General features: G+C 37.8%; 1 protein-coding gene across 3 annotated transcripts in view; it reads left to right on the top strand.

Annotated features, from left to right (window-relative positions):
* The window catches only part of jumu (Forkhead box protein N4 jumeau), a 54,940-nt gene that overhangs the window by 27,903 nt on the left and 9,065 nt on the right, over positions 1–17,972 (top strand). For all 3 annotated transcript variants that reach the window (XM_083112320.1, XM_083112319.1, XM_083112321.1), the window contains exons 3-4: positions 14,726–14,958; positions 16,195–16,430. In XM_083112320.1, coding sequence (XP_082968446.1) covers positions 14,726–14,958; positions 16,195–16,430 — 469 coding nt within the window. The remainder of the gene's footprint in view (positions 1–14,725; positions 14,959–16,194; positions 16,431–17,972) is intronic.

The raw sequence follows: 17,972 nt of genomic DNA, 5'->3' as shown, positions 1-17,972 counted from the left end.
GGCCCACGAACCATTGGCGCTAGCCCCACGAACCATTGACGCTAGCCCCACGAACCATTGGCGCTAGCCCCACGAACCATTGACGCTAGCCCCACGAACCATTGGCGCTAGCCTTACGAACCATTGGCGCTAGACCCACGAACCATTGACGCTAGCCCCACGAACCATTGGCGCTAGCCGCACGAACCATTGGCGCTAGCCCCACGAACCATTCACGCTAGCCCCACGAACCATTGGCGCGTGGATAGGTTAGTTCAGTTAGGTTGAGATCGATAGTTAAAATTTGGTGTCGTGTAAGTATCACGATCTAGAAATTGGAAATAATTGCGAACCATTTCAAACGACAAAATTTCAACTTTAAACGGCTGTACAGTCGTAAATACTTCTTTCCGCGCTCCATTTTTTTTATATTCACAAATAGGATCAAATAATGTTCATAATGGAAAAAAAAATATTTCAAAATTCGAGGGTGTAGAATAGGGTACCCGACCCGTCCTGAATTTCAAAAGGCCTTTCAAGTCTCGAAACGGTTGGATCTTTTGGAGGCTTTTGTGTTTAAAATCAGTCTTTCAAGAAAGGGGGGATACCTTTTCACAGTCCCCCTTCCCATATCCGCGCGCGAGCCGGTTTTTGTTAGCTTCTCCCCATGTTTCCGCGAAGGAAGCTTTTATTAAAGTTTTCTGCAAACTTCCTAGTTCTGTTGTCGTGTACTCATTTTTCGGAAGTGCAGAAGTCATAGCGAATCAGTTCTTATGCTACTTTATTATTCGTAATTCAATTTCAGTATAGCGACAGCACTTAAATAATCATTGCCCATCATGCTGTTTTGAGAAGCGAGAAGAGTAGCGTGAATAGTTGATAGGTTACGATAATGGAAGTAAACAAACACCATTCCAACGACTAGACAAAAAAATATACAATATTTTAAGAAATAAACAGAAACGTCTAAGAAGGAAACTAATCTTTGTTGGAACCGACATTCACAAATATAAATCAGAAAGCTATTCTTTGTCTTCCTCTGGGACACTTCTTATCAGCTCGACATTTACCGTAGTTAACAGCATAATCGTCGTAGATTTTATGCCTTTTTTGGGGCAAAAAAATAATGTGCGATCATTATATAAAACATTTTAAGTACCGGTATTACTTACTTAGTTTAGCGAACATTATTCCGATCTAAAAAAAGTTCACATTAGTTATTGATTTCTACATTATAGTCGAAATATTGCTCTTGAGAAAAACGTTTTAGTGTTACGAAGTACAAAATTTAATCTTCTGTCTCCGAAGATTCTGCGCCCTTGTAATTAGTTTCGTTATCAGCCGTGCCAATACGCCGCTTATGCAATGAAAGGTTATAAAATAAACAGGGTGAAATACGGTACCTTATTGTCGCCTTGCATAAGGGGATTCTTCAAACTTAGTGGCTCTCAAATTTTACGGCAAAATTACTGTATTTTGCCAAGATGCCCTGGAAGGGCTTCCGAGCCACCACCCGGGATTATTATTATTTATGTTTATTAAGTGCAGTTTCAATGGTAATGAAAACTACCTTTTACATTAACGCAAATTTCCATACAGTAAAAAATAATATATATATAGATATACATTGTGATACGTCACGCCAAGGTGAATATATAATCTTTTTTCGGTTATAATACCAACCAACGGATTTTCGACTAGAGTTGCTCTCGCGATGCTACGTTCTGCATCTTTCCGTACTACTACTGCCATCTATGAGAGACGATGCGAAGCTTCAGCGCAGAGCAAGGAAGCTTTGTTCGGAGCCGTTAGCGAGAGAAGTATGAAATTTGAATGAGGAATAAAAATTATTTTCTGCTACACGAATGCTACAAACGTACAAAGCTTTGTGTTTCGACTGACGTTAATTGCTTAATAGGTCTGCCGGTAAAGAATACATCCCTGGGTAACATATTAAATATTTACTTCCGAATGCAAAATGATTGAAAATTGAAAATCAATCGTTATTATTGGTCAACGGTTAAATTGAAGTCGCAGTTGGCTCTTTCAGAAGGAATTTATATCAATTGCGTTATTCCAACCACAATACTTCATAGTTTTTATAAAAAATTTAACGTTATGACAAAAACGAAAGTCACAGATTACATGACAGTTTCACCAAGGTTAAGAAAGGAGAGGACTTGTTTCTTTACAGATGTTTTGCTTTTATTCCAATCTTTACCCTTTATTTTCCTTCATCAGACTTTTTTGATTAAATTTTGGTAATATTTGCCAAGTACATACACGCACACATACATATAAAACCGATGCTTTATGTATACGTGGTTACTATAACAAAATGTGAAGGGAAATTGTACACACATACACAGCGGCGTTCTTTATTAAATTTTACAACAATGGGATGGGGTGTTTACATGATGAGATCTCGGCCGTATACACAACGGCCAAAGAACGACATTGGTGGTGGACAGTTTTCCTACTATTATCTTTGCCGTTAGCTGTACTATACATACCAATGGATTTTTAGTTGCCTGCGAGAAAATCTTGTTCTTCATTTGTTCATATTTCCATATTTTGTTGAATGTAAAAAAAATCCTTTTACAGTTTAAGATCAATGATTACTCTTCCATTTTGTTCGAAAAATATAATTTAGGGTAAAAAGAAATGACACGAAGTAAGTAACAAATAACCTTTTGTTTCAGAAACATCGAGGAAGGCTGCTGGTAAATTAAGAACTAAATTTACGAGTTTTATGTTCACAAAATTTGTCAAATATAAATCAAGCTAAAACCGAAAACACATCCTCAGTACTCCAAGGAACATACGAATGACGTTTCATATGTTTAGAAATTGTATAAACCAAACAGCAAAGCTGAGAAGAGCACTTTTATCAGTGGCGCAGGAACGTTTTTTATTTGTGTGTATTCGATTATGTGTGTTAATTTTAAAGGAAAATTTGCATGACCTTGTAGTGTAGAAAAAAAAGCAAAGCTCACAAAAAATTGATTTTTTTTAAAAATTCTTGGAAATTTGTTTTTTTCAATACTTTGCAATTCCGGGAGAGAGAGAGAGAGAGAAGGCCCTGGACCTCATTTACTCTTTTTTCATGAACAGTTTTTACTCCCGCATAAAGTTTTCCCGAGAGTTGAAGTGAGCTAATCAAATCCACAATAATAGGTTTATGGTGCCTTGAATTCTTTTAGATAGGAGGAATATAATGTAGCCAAAATATACTTTTTTCTTCTTTTTTTAGCTACTAAAAACTAGATTCTTTGTACGTGTATGTCAAGTTATTTGAGGGAGATGCATGTTGTTGATGTTGAATTATTGTTTTAAGTCCACTTTATGTACAGAGAGGCTAATCGGGACCGGACCTAGAGTTTAAATTGTAATCTGAACTACCGTGCATGTGCCTCCACCGGGTATCGAACCCGGGATCCTTTGACGATGTTACCACTACGCCAACGCGGAGGAGGGGGATACAATTAGGATCAAAGTGTTTAGTGAGGAACTGTACCTCTGCACTCCCGTTCCTACGCCACTGACTTCTATGTGAGCACAGCTGCAGAGGTTAACCTGCTGTGCGCACTTGTTCGATAATAAATAAGTTGTTCAACTTAACATTCTATAGGTTTTTTTTTTTTAGAGTGATAGAACTTTGAATTGAAATAAAACACACAAAAAAATAAGTTTGAAGCCAATTGTGTTTTTATTTGAAAGATAACTTTCTGACATTTACTTTTTGAAAATAATTTCCGGCATATGTCCACCACGACTAGCTGTGATGAACCGGATTCGATCAGTCCAATTTTGAACCACTTTTTCAAGTAATTGGGGACGTATGTCGTTAATAACACGCGTTATGTTGGCTTCCAAAGCGTCAATTGTTGCTGGTTTATCAGCATAAACCAGAGACTATAGATATCCCAAAGAAAATATTCCAGTGGCGTTAGGTCACATGATCTTGGGAGGCCAATTCACTGACAGCACCGATATTTCTGAAGTGCCCTATACGTTTGGCGAACAGAACTTTGATTTTGGAAATATATTTCCACAATTTGTAAACGTTGTTGCGGCGTCAGTCTTTCCATGATCATTTGCCAATGCTCACTGATATGACATGACAAAACAACATGTCATCAAAACAAAACAAATGACAGCTATCCCTATCGAAAGTTCTATCACTCTTAAATAAACACCCTTTATATAAAATAGAATATAAAATAATATGATAGTTGTGTTCACCCATGTTAGATATTAACATCTCTGGAACTCGTTGAGTGAGAAAGTTATCCTATTATTTTACGTCGTGTAGTCTAAATGCGCATAGAGACTCGTCGCTTTTTGGTGCATTGGCGAATATGATAGTTTAAAAAAGAACGGCAGTCTTCTGGTGTGTTAAAACTGACGTATTGATGGCTACAAAATTCTTTTCAAGCTGGATAGAGGAGGAGGAGGAAGAAGAAGATGCGGGTATCAAGTTTCGCGTAATCTTTCTCATCGTCACCCATCATATTCTATGGATCCGTTGGTCAGTGTTGCCAGTTGATCGATATTTAAACTCTGAGAAAAATTTCCAACTGACACTCTTATGCAACTGCATTTGCTTATAGACCTAATTTATATTGACCACACAGGTATATGAAAAGAAATATTTTTACAGCTAACTTTGCATACTTTACGTCAGTGGGCATTAAAAGTGAACAGGAAATCATGGTATTTCATTAAGTTACTTGGGAAGATTTTTTATAACTTGTGCATAGAAAAAGCAGTTATGAGGTGGCTACTAATTTTAATTTAAAGTTCCATACCACGTTCCAAAATGAAATCATTTCTGCACATGCCAGTCATTATGAGTCCTGTGAGCCCCATCATATCATCACCCATCCTTATCGTCACGATTAGCCAAAAGTGACAGAAATACGAATAAAATAAACTAAATCAGAATGAGGTAGCGCCTACAGCGCGCGAGCATGCAAATAACATTTGTGGTGGGAGAGCCCAGCATACCTACAACACGTCGCAATAGGAAATTGCAACCAACACTGTAAAAGGTGCATTAACGAAAGCTTTTTTCAGTTCACAAATATTGCTGTGTTTACATAAGTATAGTTTTTATGACGCTCGTGAGTCAAAAGCTACTTTTCTGACGTAAAATGTACACACCAGTGCAAGTGTCGCGTATAATATCGTTTTAAGTATCCACCTAATTTTCCCACTCACATCATTTCTGGTTCTTTGAACTTTAAATAATTTTATTAGCTACGAGAGAACACTAAAAAGGTAATTCGCATTTTCATCCCTGTTTTTTTTTAAAAAATCCGATCTCCGGTATGTGCTAAATTGTGAATAAAATTGACTTTAACTAGCAAAGAACATAACCCAAAATAGTTACTTTGTTTGAATTTACGTGAGTTGAAGGAACAGGTTTACAGTCTATGAACGTTTATAGGCCTCGAAGCGGAATGTAGATGATTTTTTGTCAACGCACCTGTATTAAGAGGAAGTACTTGCGTGTTTGTGTTACTGCAAGAGGAAATCGTGTCGTGATCGGGTCAGTCATTTCCGTAACTTCCTTTCCGAACATTCGTCAGCACCTGGCAACCTTCGTTCGTAATATCCTTACCTGCAACCTGCTACAGGATTTAAAACCAGAATTGACGGTTAACTGTCAGTCCGGCCTGGGAAAAGTGGGAGAAACCACGTGCCACAGTTTTTTTTACTTTCATCACCCCCTCTTCCAGGGAGGGAGAGAGGGGGACGATTTAGCACGCGCCGGTTGGGGGACACCTGGTCAAACAAGGTAGACGGTTGAGAAGAAAGTGAGGGGTGGCTCTTTTTCGCACCACCCCGACCCATACAGCGCTTTTTAAAACTGGCTATTACTAATGAATCCAGTCAGGCAGGAATTGGGGTTACGTAAGTGCTTCTCACAACGTCTTGAGGAGGTATGTGAAAGTTCTCTTTAAAAAGAAGAGCCCCCCTTCCCCGCCCCCCTCCAACCATTAAGCCTAACCGTCTTGCTGGTCCTGGAAGATCCGTTAGATATAAACCTCGATTCTTTTGGTGGGAAAGAATATATTTCTTGAGGAAGATCGTAGACTAAGAAATTTGAACTTCTCAAGCAGCTGGCCGGAAGAGACTTGAGATCCGTCCTGGAAAATTTTTATACTTTAAAGTAAGTTAGGTGTCTTCCGGTAATTCTTGACTTTTAAATTCAAGAAGAAACGAAACAGTCCTTTTCTTTTTAAATAGTACGTTAACGTCTTTGTTACCCCTTCCTTTCAGGAAATAATCTGATCAATGCAGCAGAAACACTTTGTTAAACATTCGTAAAAGTTTTTACGTTTAATAAGTATTGATTACAGTGGCGGCGATATGGTTGAAAACGGGGGGGGGAAGCATAATTTCTCTCGGTAAACAAGGCTTAGCTGTATCAGCCCATAGTGTGGGGCAAAAAGTGGGGTGGGGGCTCCCCAATAATCGCCGCCACTGATTGATTATTTATAATTGGCACTCATGTGGCTATTTAGTGTGATAACCCTAAGTAAATCTTTCAATATGTTAAAACATTTGAGTAATAATAAATCCCATAATAATATTTTACCTGTTTTTTGGTGTGTGTAGTGAAATTAACGGCTTTTTAAGAGTATATAACGAGAATAAATCACAAAATGGACAAATGTGTTGCCATTGCAGGGCCCGCACCCGCAATGTGGGCTGCCTGAAAAAGTGCAAATTATTTTTCGCATTTCTCATGCAACATTTATGCAAATTTTCACAATAACTTACTTGGACATTTTTTCTCATTTAATCTTGTCCTGAATAGAAAGCACCTTTTTCTTCCTTTTTTTCTTTCCTTGTATCCACGATTTTAACAGTTTTACCTATGCCATACAAGAAATTCACTTACCTGAGGGGCTCACTGGCCCACACTTGTTTTATCACTAAAATTTATTATTGAATCACTTCTTCCTTTATTGTTTATAGCCGGTCCCCGTGGCTGAGTGGTTAACACATCGTACTACAATGCCAGGGGTCCCGGGTTTGAATCTCGGACTGGACATGGATGTTTGCGAGTGTCTATTCATCATGCCAATCATCACCCATCGACATCTTCGCAAATTAGCCAAAAGTGCCACAAAAAGCGAAGTAAAATAATGCAATTTATTGTTTATAATGCATATTATAAATACATTAATTACAAAAGTTACAAAAAATACCCTCATTAATAAAAAATAAACCTAAAAAAATATTAATATTGCATCAATTTTTTTTATGAAGTTAAAGTTATGTAGTAATTATTATAGTAACAAAAAATATCATCTTTATCAACCACTATTTCATACATTTGTCATTTTGGAACACACAATTTGAGGGGAAAGGGGACTGATAAGCCCCACCATGTAAATTGTGGCCCTATTTATGTTACCCTTAGGATTTTTTTAAATAAAAGTAATAGAGAAATATTGGAAACTCCGGGAATTTTCAGCCTGTGTATAGAGCTGGTGGCAACCCCATCGTGAGTAAATTGGGGAGCTCTGAGTGAGTGAGCGAGCGTAATCCGGTCGCTAAGTCCTACAATGGCTGGGGGTCGGTTGGGCCGACCACCCGTCCACCTAGTCTGGCTGCAGATCTCCACGCCCCCTTGGTGGCCCACGTGGGAGGGAGGCCAGCAGTGGGTAGGTAAGCCTTGGCCCAATCTTGGGCTGTAGCACTCTAGGTTTACTTACCCTAGGGAACAATGTAATTTATTTTCACTTTTTATAAAAATATTAACAGAAAAGAATCTGAAACAAAGCGGTGGTTGGTCTGACACCCCCCCCCAATATATTTAACATGCAGTATAATATAATATTGTTACAAGTGTGAGTTGCTATGGGGGTTAATTATTTTATTGTGATATATTTGATATATAAAATATCACTTGCAAAATGTATACTTATGGCGAAAGTTCTTGTGTGGACAGGAGCCAGTAATGGCATCATAGTGAGGCAGGGGGCTAGATGCCCCAGTTCACATCCAAATTAGTGCACGAAAAAGCCAAAAGAGCTAAGTTGGCAACAATGCTCCGCAGCTGCCGTGGAGGGAAGAACCTTAAACCCTTTCTACACACCCTTAAAATGTGTAGAAGGTTGAAAACCCTGAGACAAGAGAACTTTAGCTGGAGAAATTGAGATTGCAAGGTTAACTTATCAAAAATGAATGGCGCAGTGGTAGAGTAGTCGCCTTGTAATCAAGGGGTCCTGGGTTCGATACCCGGTGGAGGCATATAGTGGTTCAGATCCCACTTTAAACTATAGGTCCAGTCTCGATTAGCCTTACTATGCATAAAGTGGATTTAAAACACCAACTCAATCAATCAATCATCATAAATGAGGGAGAGAAATTGAACCTCATTCATATACAGGGTGTTCTTCTCATGTACAGGTCCAGGTTAAGGTCATAAATTCTTTGACAATAAAAATGTGCACACAACCTGAAACTGGTTTGGGTGGACCATGCAACTATATGGTCTGTAGTTAGTTTGAGCTGACAGGAAGCTGACTCGAGAATCTGCGAGTGGCAAAAGATCGTGAGGTCATCGGCACAGAGAAGACCATGTACTGCTCAGCAAAGAAGAGAAAACCTCCGGAAAATATGCGAACTAAAATCCACCCCCACTTGCGTCTGTCCCAGTGAACCGCAGCGGACCAGAATCTGGGGGAAATCCTCCTTTTCCTCTGCTCTCAAATGACACGTTGTTGCCACGTTGCCTCACAGCTGTTCTCTGACAGATGGAATTCTGGCGGACCTGCCGCAAAATGCGATGTTCAGGGTGGCGCGGTCAGTGGTTGACGAAGAATGGATAGCGTTCGTGACGATTCCCGATTTAAATAATTAATAACAATAAAATCTATTGTCATGGTTGTGATTCTTACTATGCGATAGTAAATATTATCATCTAAGAAACTGATTTTATCTTCAATTTAATTATTAATTATAATTATAATTATATCCTTAGAGACAGTGGCGGCGATTGGGGGGACCAGGCCAGAGGCGCTAACTTAAGATAAATTTGGGGGGCAAGGTTCGCATAAACAATATTTATGTAAATAAATAACCCATCAAATATACACACAGGTTACATTTTAAAAAGAAAGAATGATTTGAAGAGGTTTTCTCGGGCAATCAGCCAGGTGATTTCTGGATAGGCTCTCGAGAGTTAACGTCACTCTCATCTTCAGGGATTGAAGTGAATCCCTTAAGATGTGAGTGACGTTAGCTCTCGAAAGCTCGGAAGCCTATCCGGCAGTGGCGTACGCAAGGGCGGGTTACCGGGTTTAAACACCCCCCTTGAGCTTTTGAAATATTATGGAAAATGTTGTAGAAAAAATTAAAAATGGCTAATTTATCACAGTCAAAGATCTACGACAGTAATAAAAATAATAATACTAATAATAATAATTTGAATTATTATTCCAATGCAGCATGAAGAAAAACAACATTCCAAACACAATCTAAGCGGCCAAAAAGTTCAATTTTGCAATTCTTTTGTAAAAAGTCGCGCAGTCTCTCGCGAGAATTGTGAAAATTCCTTCCTTCGTCGTAGTGTGCCGACGTTATTGTGAACTCTCAAGTGATGCTGAGTCTACATCCACATCATTAAGTAATGTTGAAGAAGTGCTTTGTGAATCACCTAGAAGTGATAAATGTGTTGGAATGTCTATAAACGTACTTTTGAACGAAAACATAGACTCAGTGGAATTTGGCAACATGTATTATCGCGCCCTCATCATCATCCTGGGTGAGTTCCATAGGTAAAGGTATTGTAAATTTCCCCGTTCGTTTAGCACCGTGCCATGCTAAATGCACATGTAGTGGTGTGCTGGGGCCCACATATTCTCGATCTTGGCCATTTTGCAGGGGATGTGATCAGCACCATCATGCTCCAGCAGCCTTTATCCCCCAGGGTTGCTCTCAGGTACTTATTGATATGAGGCTGGGTGCGGAGAGAAGGCTGGATAAATTCCAACCAATTCCTGGAATCGAACCCGGATCTCCCACGAGGTTGTCAGACTAGACCACCGCGGACCTTTGAATGAGTTTTATATTTTGATTATTTCAATAAATTTAATATATTTGCTTGTTTTTATGAATTTTCTTCACACTTAGAATGTCTCACCTATCATATACAAATAACAGTTGACTAGACAATTATTTAGTAACAAAGAAACAAAAAAAATGTAATTTTGTTCTATTGCTTTCATAAATATATTTATGTAGATCTCTACTACTTAATAATAGCATAGATAATAGTAGTGATATAAGTAGTAACAGCAGATGCATTAGTAGTATTATTAGTGGTAATTAAACTAATTTATTAATTGTATTATTAATTAATTAATTAAAGTATAATAAAACAATGATAATGTGAATTTGTAGAAAGTTTTCGAAATTACCCCCCCCCCCCCCCTTGATGAAATCCTGCGTACGCTACTGCTATCCGGAAATCACCTGGCTGATTGCCCGAGAAAACCTCTTCAATATTTGCCGCCAGGAAAGCTGCAAGAATTATTAAAGATTTTTTTGTAAACTTACCATTTACAGTGGAGTGCAACCCAAATCCGACTCGTCACTAACATTCACCTGACTGTCATTATCGCACCGTTTGTCAACCTCACTGGCACTACCATTGTCGTCTGAATCCGAATCCTCACCGCTCATGTGACTTTCATCCTCCGAGCAGTCTTCGATTACCAACTTGTCAACTTCTACTTCAATAATTCCGTCCTGGACCCAATATTCCTCTTGTTTCCCCTTTACTTTTTCGCAAGACCTTTTCCATTCTTCTTTGGGAAAGTTCTGAAATTCTTCTCTTGCAACTTCCAGTACTCTGCCCAAATTACGATCCACATTTTGTGATGCAATACGACCCTTTATGATACCCCAAACATACTCAATAGGGTTTAGATCGCAATGATAAGGTGGAAGACGAAGTAGGGTGTGGCCGTTTTCTGCTGCAAGAGTGTCGACCCGATATTGCGGGGGCTTTTTGTTGGTTTTGATTAGCTGATATAACTCAGCCTTTCGAAGGTTATCTGAAAATTCAATTGAATTGTCTTTCAACCAGTCTTGCATTGCAGCTTTAGTGCTGCCTATTGTGGGAGGTTTGTTTACTTGCACAGAATGGTAAGGCACATTGTCCATGACAATAATGCTGTTGGAGGGAATATTCGGTAACAATTGACTTTCAAACCATCGTTCAAAATTTTCAGCATTCATTTCCCCATGATAATCTCCGGTTTTCTGTTTAGCTTTGAACATAAGTAGACAGTTTGGTACGAAACCGTGAAAACGTGAAGGCGTGAAGGATGATCACCCTTCTTCCAGCACTGGTATTTGATAAAGCACCATGTACACTGCCTTCACCCTGCCAACACTTTTTCACCGTGTAGTTCTCGTGGATCCATGTTTCATCTAAGTATATAACTGGCCTTTTCACGCCACTCTTCTCATTTCGCCTCAATGCCCTCAGAAAACTTGTTCGATTGGACACGATGTCACTTCTTTCCACCAAAGCACTTCTCACGTTTTTGCACTTTCGGAAACGAAATCCTAAGTCATTGCAAATGATGTTGCGAAGAGTTTCACGACTACCCCGAAAATTAATTTCTTTCTTTAATTTCGAAAGCACTTTTATTACTGTTGGCACTTCATGTTCAATCGTATAAAAATTACCAATAGTTCTTGGAATCAAACACTTGTCAAAGTCGTCCACAACAATTCTACGCTTTTCGGCAGACCTGTGCTTACCTGGTGTCGTAAATTTCCCCCCGGAATTTCCTTCCTTTCTAATTTTCTTTATGAAAGTGTCCGACATTCGAACTGCAGCAGCCGCACGCTTTGTAGCTTGATTGACCGGAAACGTGTAACATCCTTCTCTCGCTTCGTTGTCAAAAAATTTAACAACATTCGAAATTACCTCTCGGCTCTCACTATGTACGGTTTTGCCCTTCATTTCGGTACAAACAACATACACAACAGACGCACTCGAACTCAATGACCTTTCGTCCATGTAAGTTTGGCAACATTGAAAGAGTGTCAGAAGTCGAGCAGTCCTTGCTACCCCCCACCTCCCACCCGACCCAACCCTCGAACAAACAAGTTGCTCACAGGACAGCAGCGCCAGAGAGACTTTCTCATCTTTGCTGAGCAGTACAGGGGTGAGAATGTTTGCCATAGCACTGCTCACTGCTATGGCAAACACTCACATTCAGAATGCTGAATGTGAGGGATATTGTTCTCTTGTATCCCAACACACATGTGGACATGTCAGTTGAAGAGGAAGTTCTGAATAAAGTATGCCACGTGACCACTAACACCCCAGCTGTTTATTATACTAAATTGCTACTATGTATCATAGGACTTTTGGAGGTCAGGTGCAATTAAGTGTACCTTTCTAGAAAGCATCCTGAATAAGTGTTTCCAGATGGAGTGGTCACGGTGAAATCGACATTGAAACTTTCTAATAAAAAAGTTCAACTCCAAGAACCAGGTGAGGCTCTTGTTGATCATGAGCTTGCACTAGCAGATAGCAGGCATGTATCTAGAAATATATTTCTGACGGGAATCCGAACCAATGTCTCGGAAATAATAATAATGTTTAAATTATATTATAATTAAAATATTAAATTAATTAATATTGTATTGTTATTATTGCATCAATACGTAAATGACTGTATCAGAGTGTATTCAAGATCACCAAAATTTGTGTAAAAACAAAGCAAGGGTGTTAATGTCAAATAGATAAAGAATTGAATAGTTTTTTCTTATTCAATAAATATGTTAAACCCAGTTAACAACAAGTAAAGGTCCTGATTACTATTTTATGTATATTATCGTAAGTGGTAGTATGGTACTGTCCTTCACAGCCATATGATCCCAATATAATCCTTGCCCTCCAGTAAGTTCAAAGTAAATGAATAAGCATCGATTACACAACAAATGCTACACAAGTACGTTTTCGTTATTTAATTTTCATACTTGCTAATTGTTTGGGAGGGGTCCTAAATAGGTTTTACCAGCTAAAGTCGTTTTCACGTTCAGAAGACACAACGGCGCTTATGGAGAAACCGTACAGTGTTGCCAATACAGCGCTAGCTCATGTCGCCGGGAATGATGAGCTTCCTTCACAATGTAGGTGTTACATATTTTATATAAAATGATAATTATATGTAATTATTAATATTAAAATTATACTGTGAACATTACAGTTCATGTCATTTTCCCATTAGATTTAATTTAATATTCATTCGCCTTTCTCTGTAATTATTTCATAGAACAACATTGAGATATGGTAATGTGTTACATACATATATATATATAAATTCATTATTGTTTATGAATTTATGTGTACGTTGGAAACTGAAAGGTCATCTTCATTTCAGTATTAATGTCGACAGTAATGTAAACAAAAACAACGTGTATTTGCGACAGCACTAATGTTGCTCAGAACAGCAGCATTGGAAATAATTGTCAATTATTAAATTTAAGTGATTGCAATTCTATTGTAACAAACTGAATGAAGTTAATATTTTTACTGAATGGAAATAAAATAACAACTCGAAAGCTTGGTGGTGATTAGCCGGAATGCTGCGGTGAGTCGGCTCAAGATGGCCAGACAACGTCCCCTTACTTCGTGCGCGGTTCGGGTTAAAAAGAAACTCAAAATGCATGGAAGTAATATTTCTGGGAACCTTTGAGTGGTTATAAAAAATAATTTCATTATTTTCTTCACAACTTTGTCGCTGGAAGTTTTTACTTGGAATTACAGAACAAAAAATTGCCAGCGACGACATTTTCTACTGCACGAATATAAAAAATCCCCACATACTTTATTTGAATAGTTTTTAATGCGAATATGCTTTAAAGTATTGATAAATTCTGAGCACCACCATCACCTATGACAATTAGAAAACCGTGTCAATTTTTTTCATAATGAATGCTTCAATTTTACGGCACGTTTCAACGTTAGGAATGAAAACAATGTTAAAATTTTGTTTCCACTGAAAATTTGCGTTTTTAATTTATCTAAAAATATGTAAACAAGTTACCACTTTTTTGTGCTCACCATCGTATTCTCTACAGAATTTCCTGCAAAACTGCAGGTACCGATTTTACTTAAGCTAAATTTGAAAATCGAGAAATTTCACAACAGCGTGCTCGTATTTCCCATAAGAAAAGCATTGTCCATAAGAGGCCATTGTGTCTTCTGAACGTGAAAACGACTTTAGTTAATGCAATTGGGCCGTAACTAGAGGCTGTGATGTGATCTTTACTGTACAAATACAGAAACACTATTACAGACTCCTCACAAAATGTGTGGACTTATTATATTAGGCAATAGGTGATAGGCACGGTGGCATATGTTGGCAAAAAGATGTGAACGTCCACCAGACAGATACCGTGTGTTGTTGCATTCCAACACCTATTGTCTAACATAACAATATTCCAAGCTTTATGTGGGGAGTGTACATCCGTGCTCCTAGTAAGCAAACCCTGTTGTGTCTGTTTCCACCGAAGGGTATATTTTATCACTAGATCTTGCTTCTCATTCTAGAGTGCTGCAATTTACAGTGCAAAAAAGATAACTTGTCAAGTTTTTAAAAGTGCCGGTTATATTCTGATGCTAGTTTTCTTTAGCATCAAATTACTTGTTTGAAGATTCGCTTGTCGAAATAAACAACTGCTCTTTTCTTTTTAGTGAACACTTTCCTTATTTCAAAACTGCTCCAAATGGCTGGAAGAACTCTGTACGGCACAACTTGAGTTTGAATAAGTGCTTTGAGAAGATTGAGAAGCCCACAGGGAATGGCAGTCAGAGGAAAGGTTGTCTGTGGGCAATGAACCCAGCCAAGATTTCCAAGATGGACGAGGAGGTTCAGAAATGGTCTCGGAAGGATCCTATGGCGATCAAGAAGGCAATGGTTTGTCCAGGTGAGCATTACAGTGCGGTGGTCAAACATTATGAACATGTTTTGCTACACAAAAACACGAAATGTGAAATAATACATTGTAATGTTAATTTTTCATGTTTTTGAATGGTGTGAGGTGCTTTTCCTACCCAGTTTTGTCATGAAATGAACTGCAAAATGGGAAATAGACTTAAACATGAAATTTAGAGTTTATTTACCGCCACAACACTTTCTGATGTTTGAATTATCCTGTGAGTTATGCAATTCACAAAAACTGATAATTCTGCTGTAAATATTTGAGAAGCAAAAATGGACCCCTTTATACAAAAATAAAGTTAATACTCGGGTACTACATAAATGCGCTATTAGAAGGGATATGTTTATTTTGTGTAATAAGTGCAGGTTTTAAATCAAATTTAGGATTATATTCACAATTTTAGAACCAAAATGTCATTTTATATACGATTATTGATCCAATTTTTCACCGCTATAACAACAAAATTTTATTTTGTTTACAGCTTTTGAACCCAAAATTGACTGTTTTTGTACAGAAATTTTGCTTTTTTTATTTACCAAAAATCTATGCCTCTAGCTATAAGCAAAATGTAGCAAACCATGTTTCTTGGTGGTTAGGGGGAGAGAAGGTGGGACACATCCAAGATATTGCTATATTAGACAACATATCTCCCCAATATGTTGAAGGCAATATTCTTTCACAGTAAGTGGAAAATGTTAGCAAATAATATGAAATTGACACATTTTCAGTTCAAAAGTAGTGATATTTTAAACTAATTCTTGGTTGCAAAATTCCCAAATTTATAATCAATAATATATTTTCAAGCATACTTCTGCCAACCTCCATGATGGAGTGGTTAACACAGAATGATCCATGGTAGGGGTCCTGGGTTCGAATCCTGGCTTTGGCGTGGGTGTTCTTTCTGAATGTCCCTTTATCAATTTCATCATATCATCACTCATTCTTATCTTCGTAATTAGCCAAGGGTGACTCAAAAGCAAAGTAAAATCAATCAATCAAGGTAAAATTAACTAAATCAACAAAAATTCAATGTAAGAGATTGATTCTCATAAAGAACTAAGCTCGTACTCCATTTGAATAATATTCAGGATGCATATAACAATCCAGTATTTTGTAGTGTGTTACTTTTATTTAGATTTATCAGAAAAACTATAAAAAGAAAAATATATCAGAGAAGACATCACCCTGACTATATATAAAACATGTTTGCAATTATTACAGAAAATTTGGAGATGCTTGAAAGAGGGGAGATGAAGCGGGAAGTAAGCGCAAGTTTATCCTGTGAAGAGAGCGAGGAAGAAGAGAATGGACCGTTGTCTCCTCCCACCCCAGCATCATTGACACATTCGTCATCTGTTGGCGAATCCAAGAGCATTGATGAACCCATGAGTACCGAATTCATCGACATAAACAAACTTGAATCCATGAACAGTCCAATAGGGGAATTTGACATTGAGGTAAGTTCATAAGAATAATGAGGTGGCAGAATTTTGCACAAAATTACAGGCTATTTATCAGATTGCTAAAATTATTAATAATTTTACTGATAAACCAATTCATCGATATGTATACCTATACTGATATAGTATCAATTGAAGTGTTCCATCCCTTTAATTTAGGCAGTTACGTCTTTCTATTTTGTTAATCGAAAATAAAATCCTTTTTGTCTTAAGAATGTGTATCACTTGGAAAGAGTTTTAAAAATTTTTGTATTGATTTTTTTAATTGATGATTAAAAAATAACTTCTGGAAAAGTACAATTTAATGATTTTTAGGGCTGAGCTGATACCACATCGAACCGATACTGTCACAGATTCCCACCTATAGGGGCTATCCACCGGACGGAAGTGCCTTCGCACGGACGCCATGCTTGCAGCACAACAACTTCCGGTTCGCAGGCTCACAACATGCTGCTAAAGGGAGCTGAGATCGTGTCATGTATGAAAGAAACGAATGGGTGTGTACAAGGAGGATGTAAACTACGATCACGGCTAAATAATCTTTCATGGATCTCTCTTCATCCAATTCCTCGAGATCTAGGTGCCAAAATTATTGCATTCAAGCTGTCAGGCGTGAAAATTGGAAGTCCATTAGCAGGAGTAGACTCTGCAGTAATGACAACAGATGTGCAGGAAACAAAAAAGTCAGGACTCCGCTCCTATAATCTCCCAATTTAGTCGGGAAATAACATTATTTTTCCCAGTTTGAACGTCAGGACTTTAAAAATACCCCGTCCTGTTTCCTTCCCAACCAAACATTTTGCATCCCTCACCCCTTGCACTTCATTAAAGGTAGAAGAGAAATAATTTAAAGTTCGATTTTCTCGATGTTTTAGTGATAAGAGCAAAAATATTAATTTTTCTTTCAAAAAATGCTTGGTCATAGTCAGATAGGTTACATGTTACGTTCTTGAAGTACACACGAACTGTATTAAATTTTTGTGTAACCAGAAAATTAAGTGCGGGTAGTATTATTAATTTTCATCTTTTGCAATGGAAATCTTTTCAACATTGATAAAGAAGAGGTCCTAGATTTGAACACCATGGTCAGGCAATGGTGTGTCATTGTGTTTGTCCGATCAGTAATTTTTCCAGTTTATTATTAATCTTCATCATCATGTTTAACACAAATTGCAGAAAATTGACTTAAAATAACAATGAGCTTTCTGTATTTCTGCATTCAAACGGGAACGAAACCAGCAAGTGTGCATTACCGCATCCCTCTGACTCACCCTGACTGAAGAAAGAAGAAAAGAAGCTCCTTCTTCCATTTTTTATGTCCGTGCATCTCACACTTTTTCATTTAAAACTTAAATGTATACATCCAAATATTTACATGCTTGAAGCGCTCTCGCTCTGTTGGAAAAATTACTTTCTATTAAATATGTAGGCTACAAATATCGCCAATGCAACAACAATCAGCAAATGGATCTCATCCTGGAATAATGCCGTATTACTTCCTATTTGCTCATCCAATTGATATGCAAAGGCCTCAACTTT

This window comes from Lepisma saccharinum, chromosome 26 (genome assembly GCF_977018435.1).
Source record: "Lepisma saccharinum chromosome 26, izLepSacc3.1, whole genome shotgun sequence".
NCBI classification, from domain to species: domain Eukaryota; kingdom Metazoa; phylum Arthropoda; class Insecta; order Zygentoma; family Lepismatidae; genus Lepisma; species Lepisma saccharinum.
Note: the sequence above shows the minus strand (reverse complement) of the source record. Positions and strands in the feature narration are given on the sequence as shown.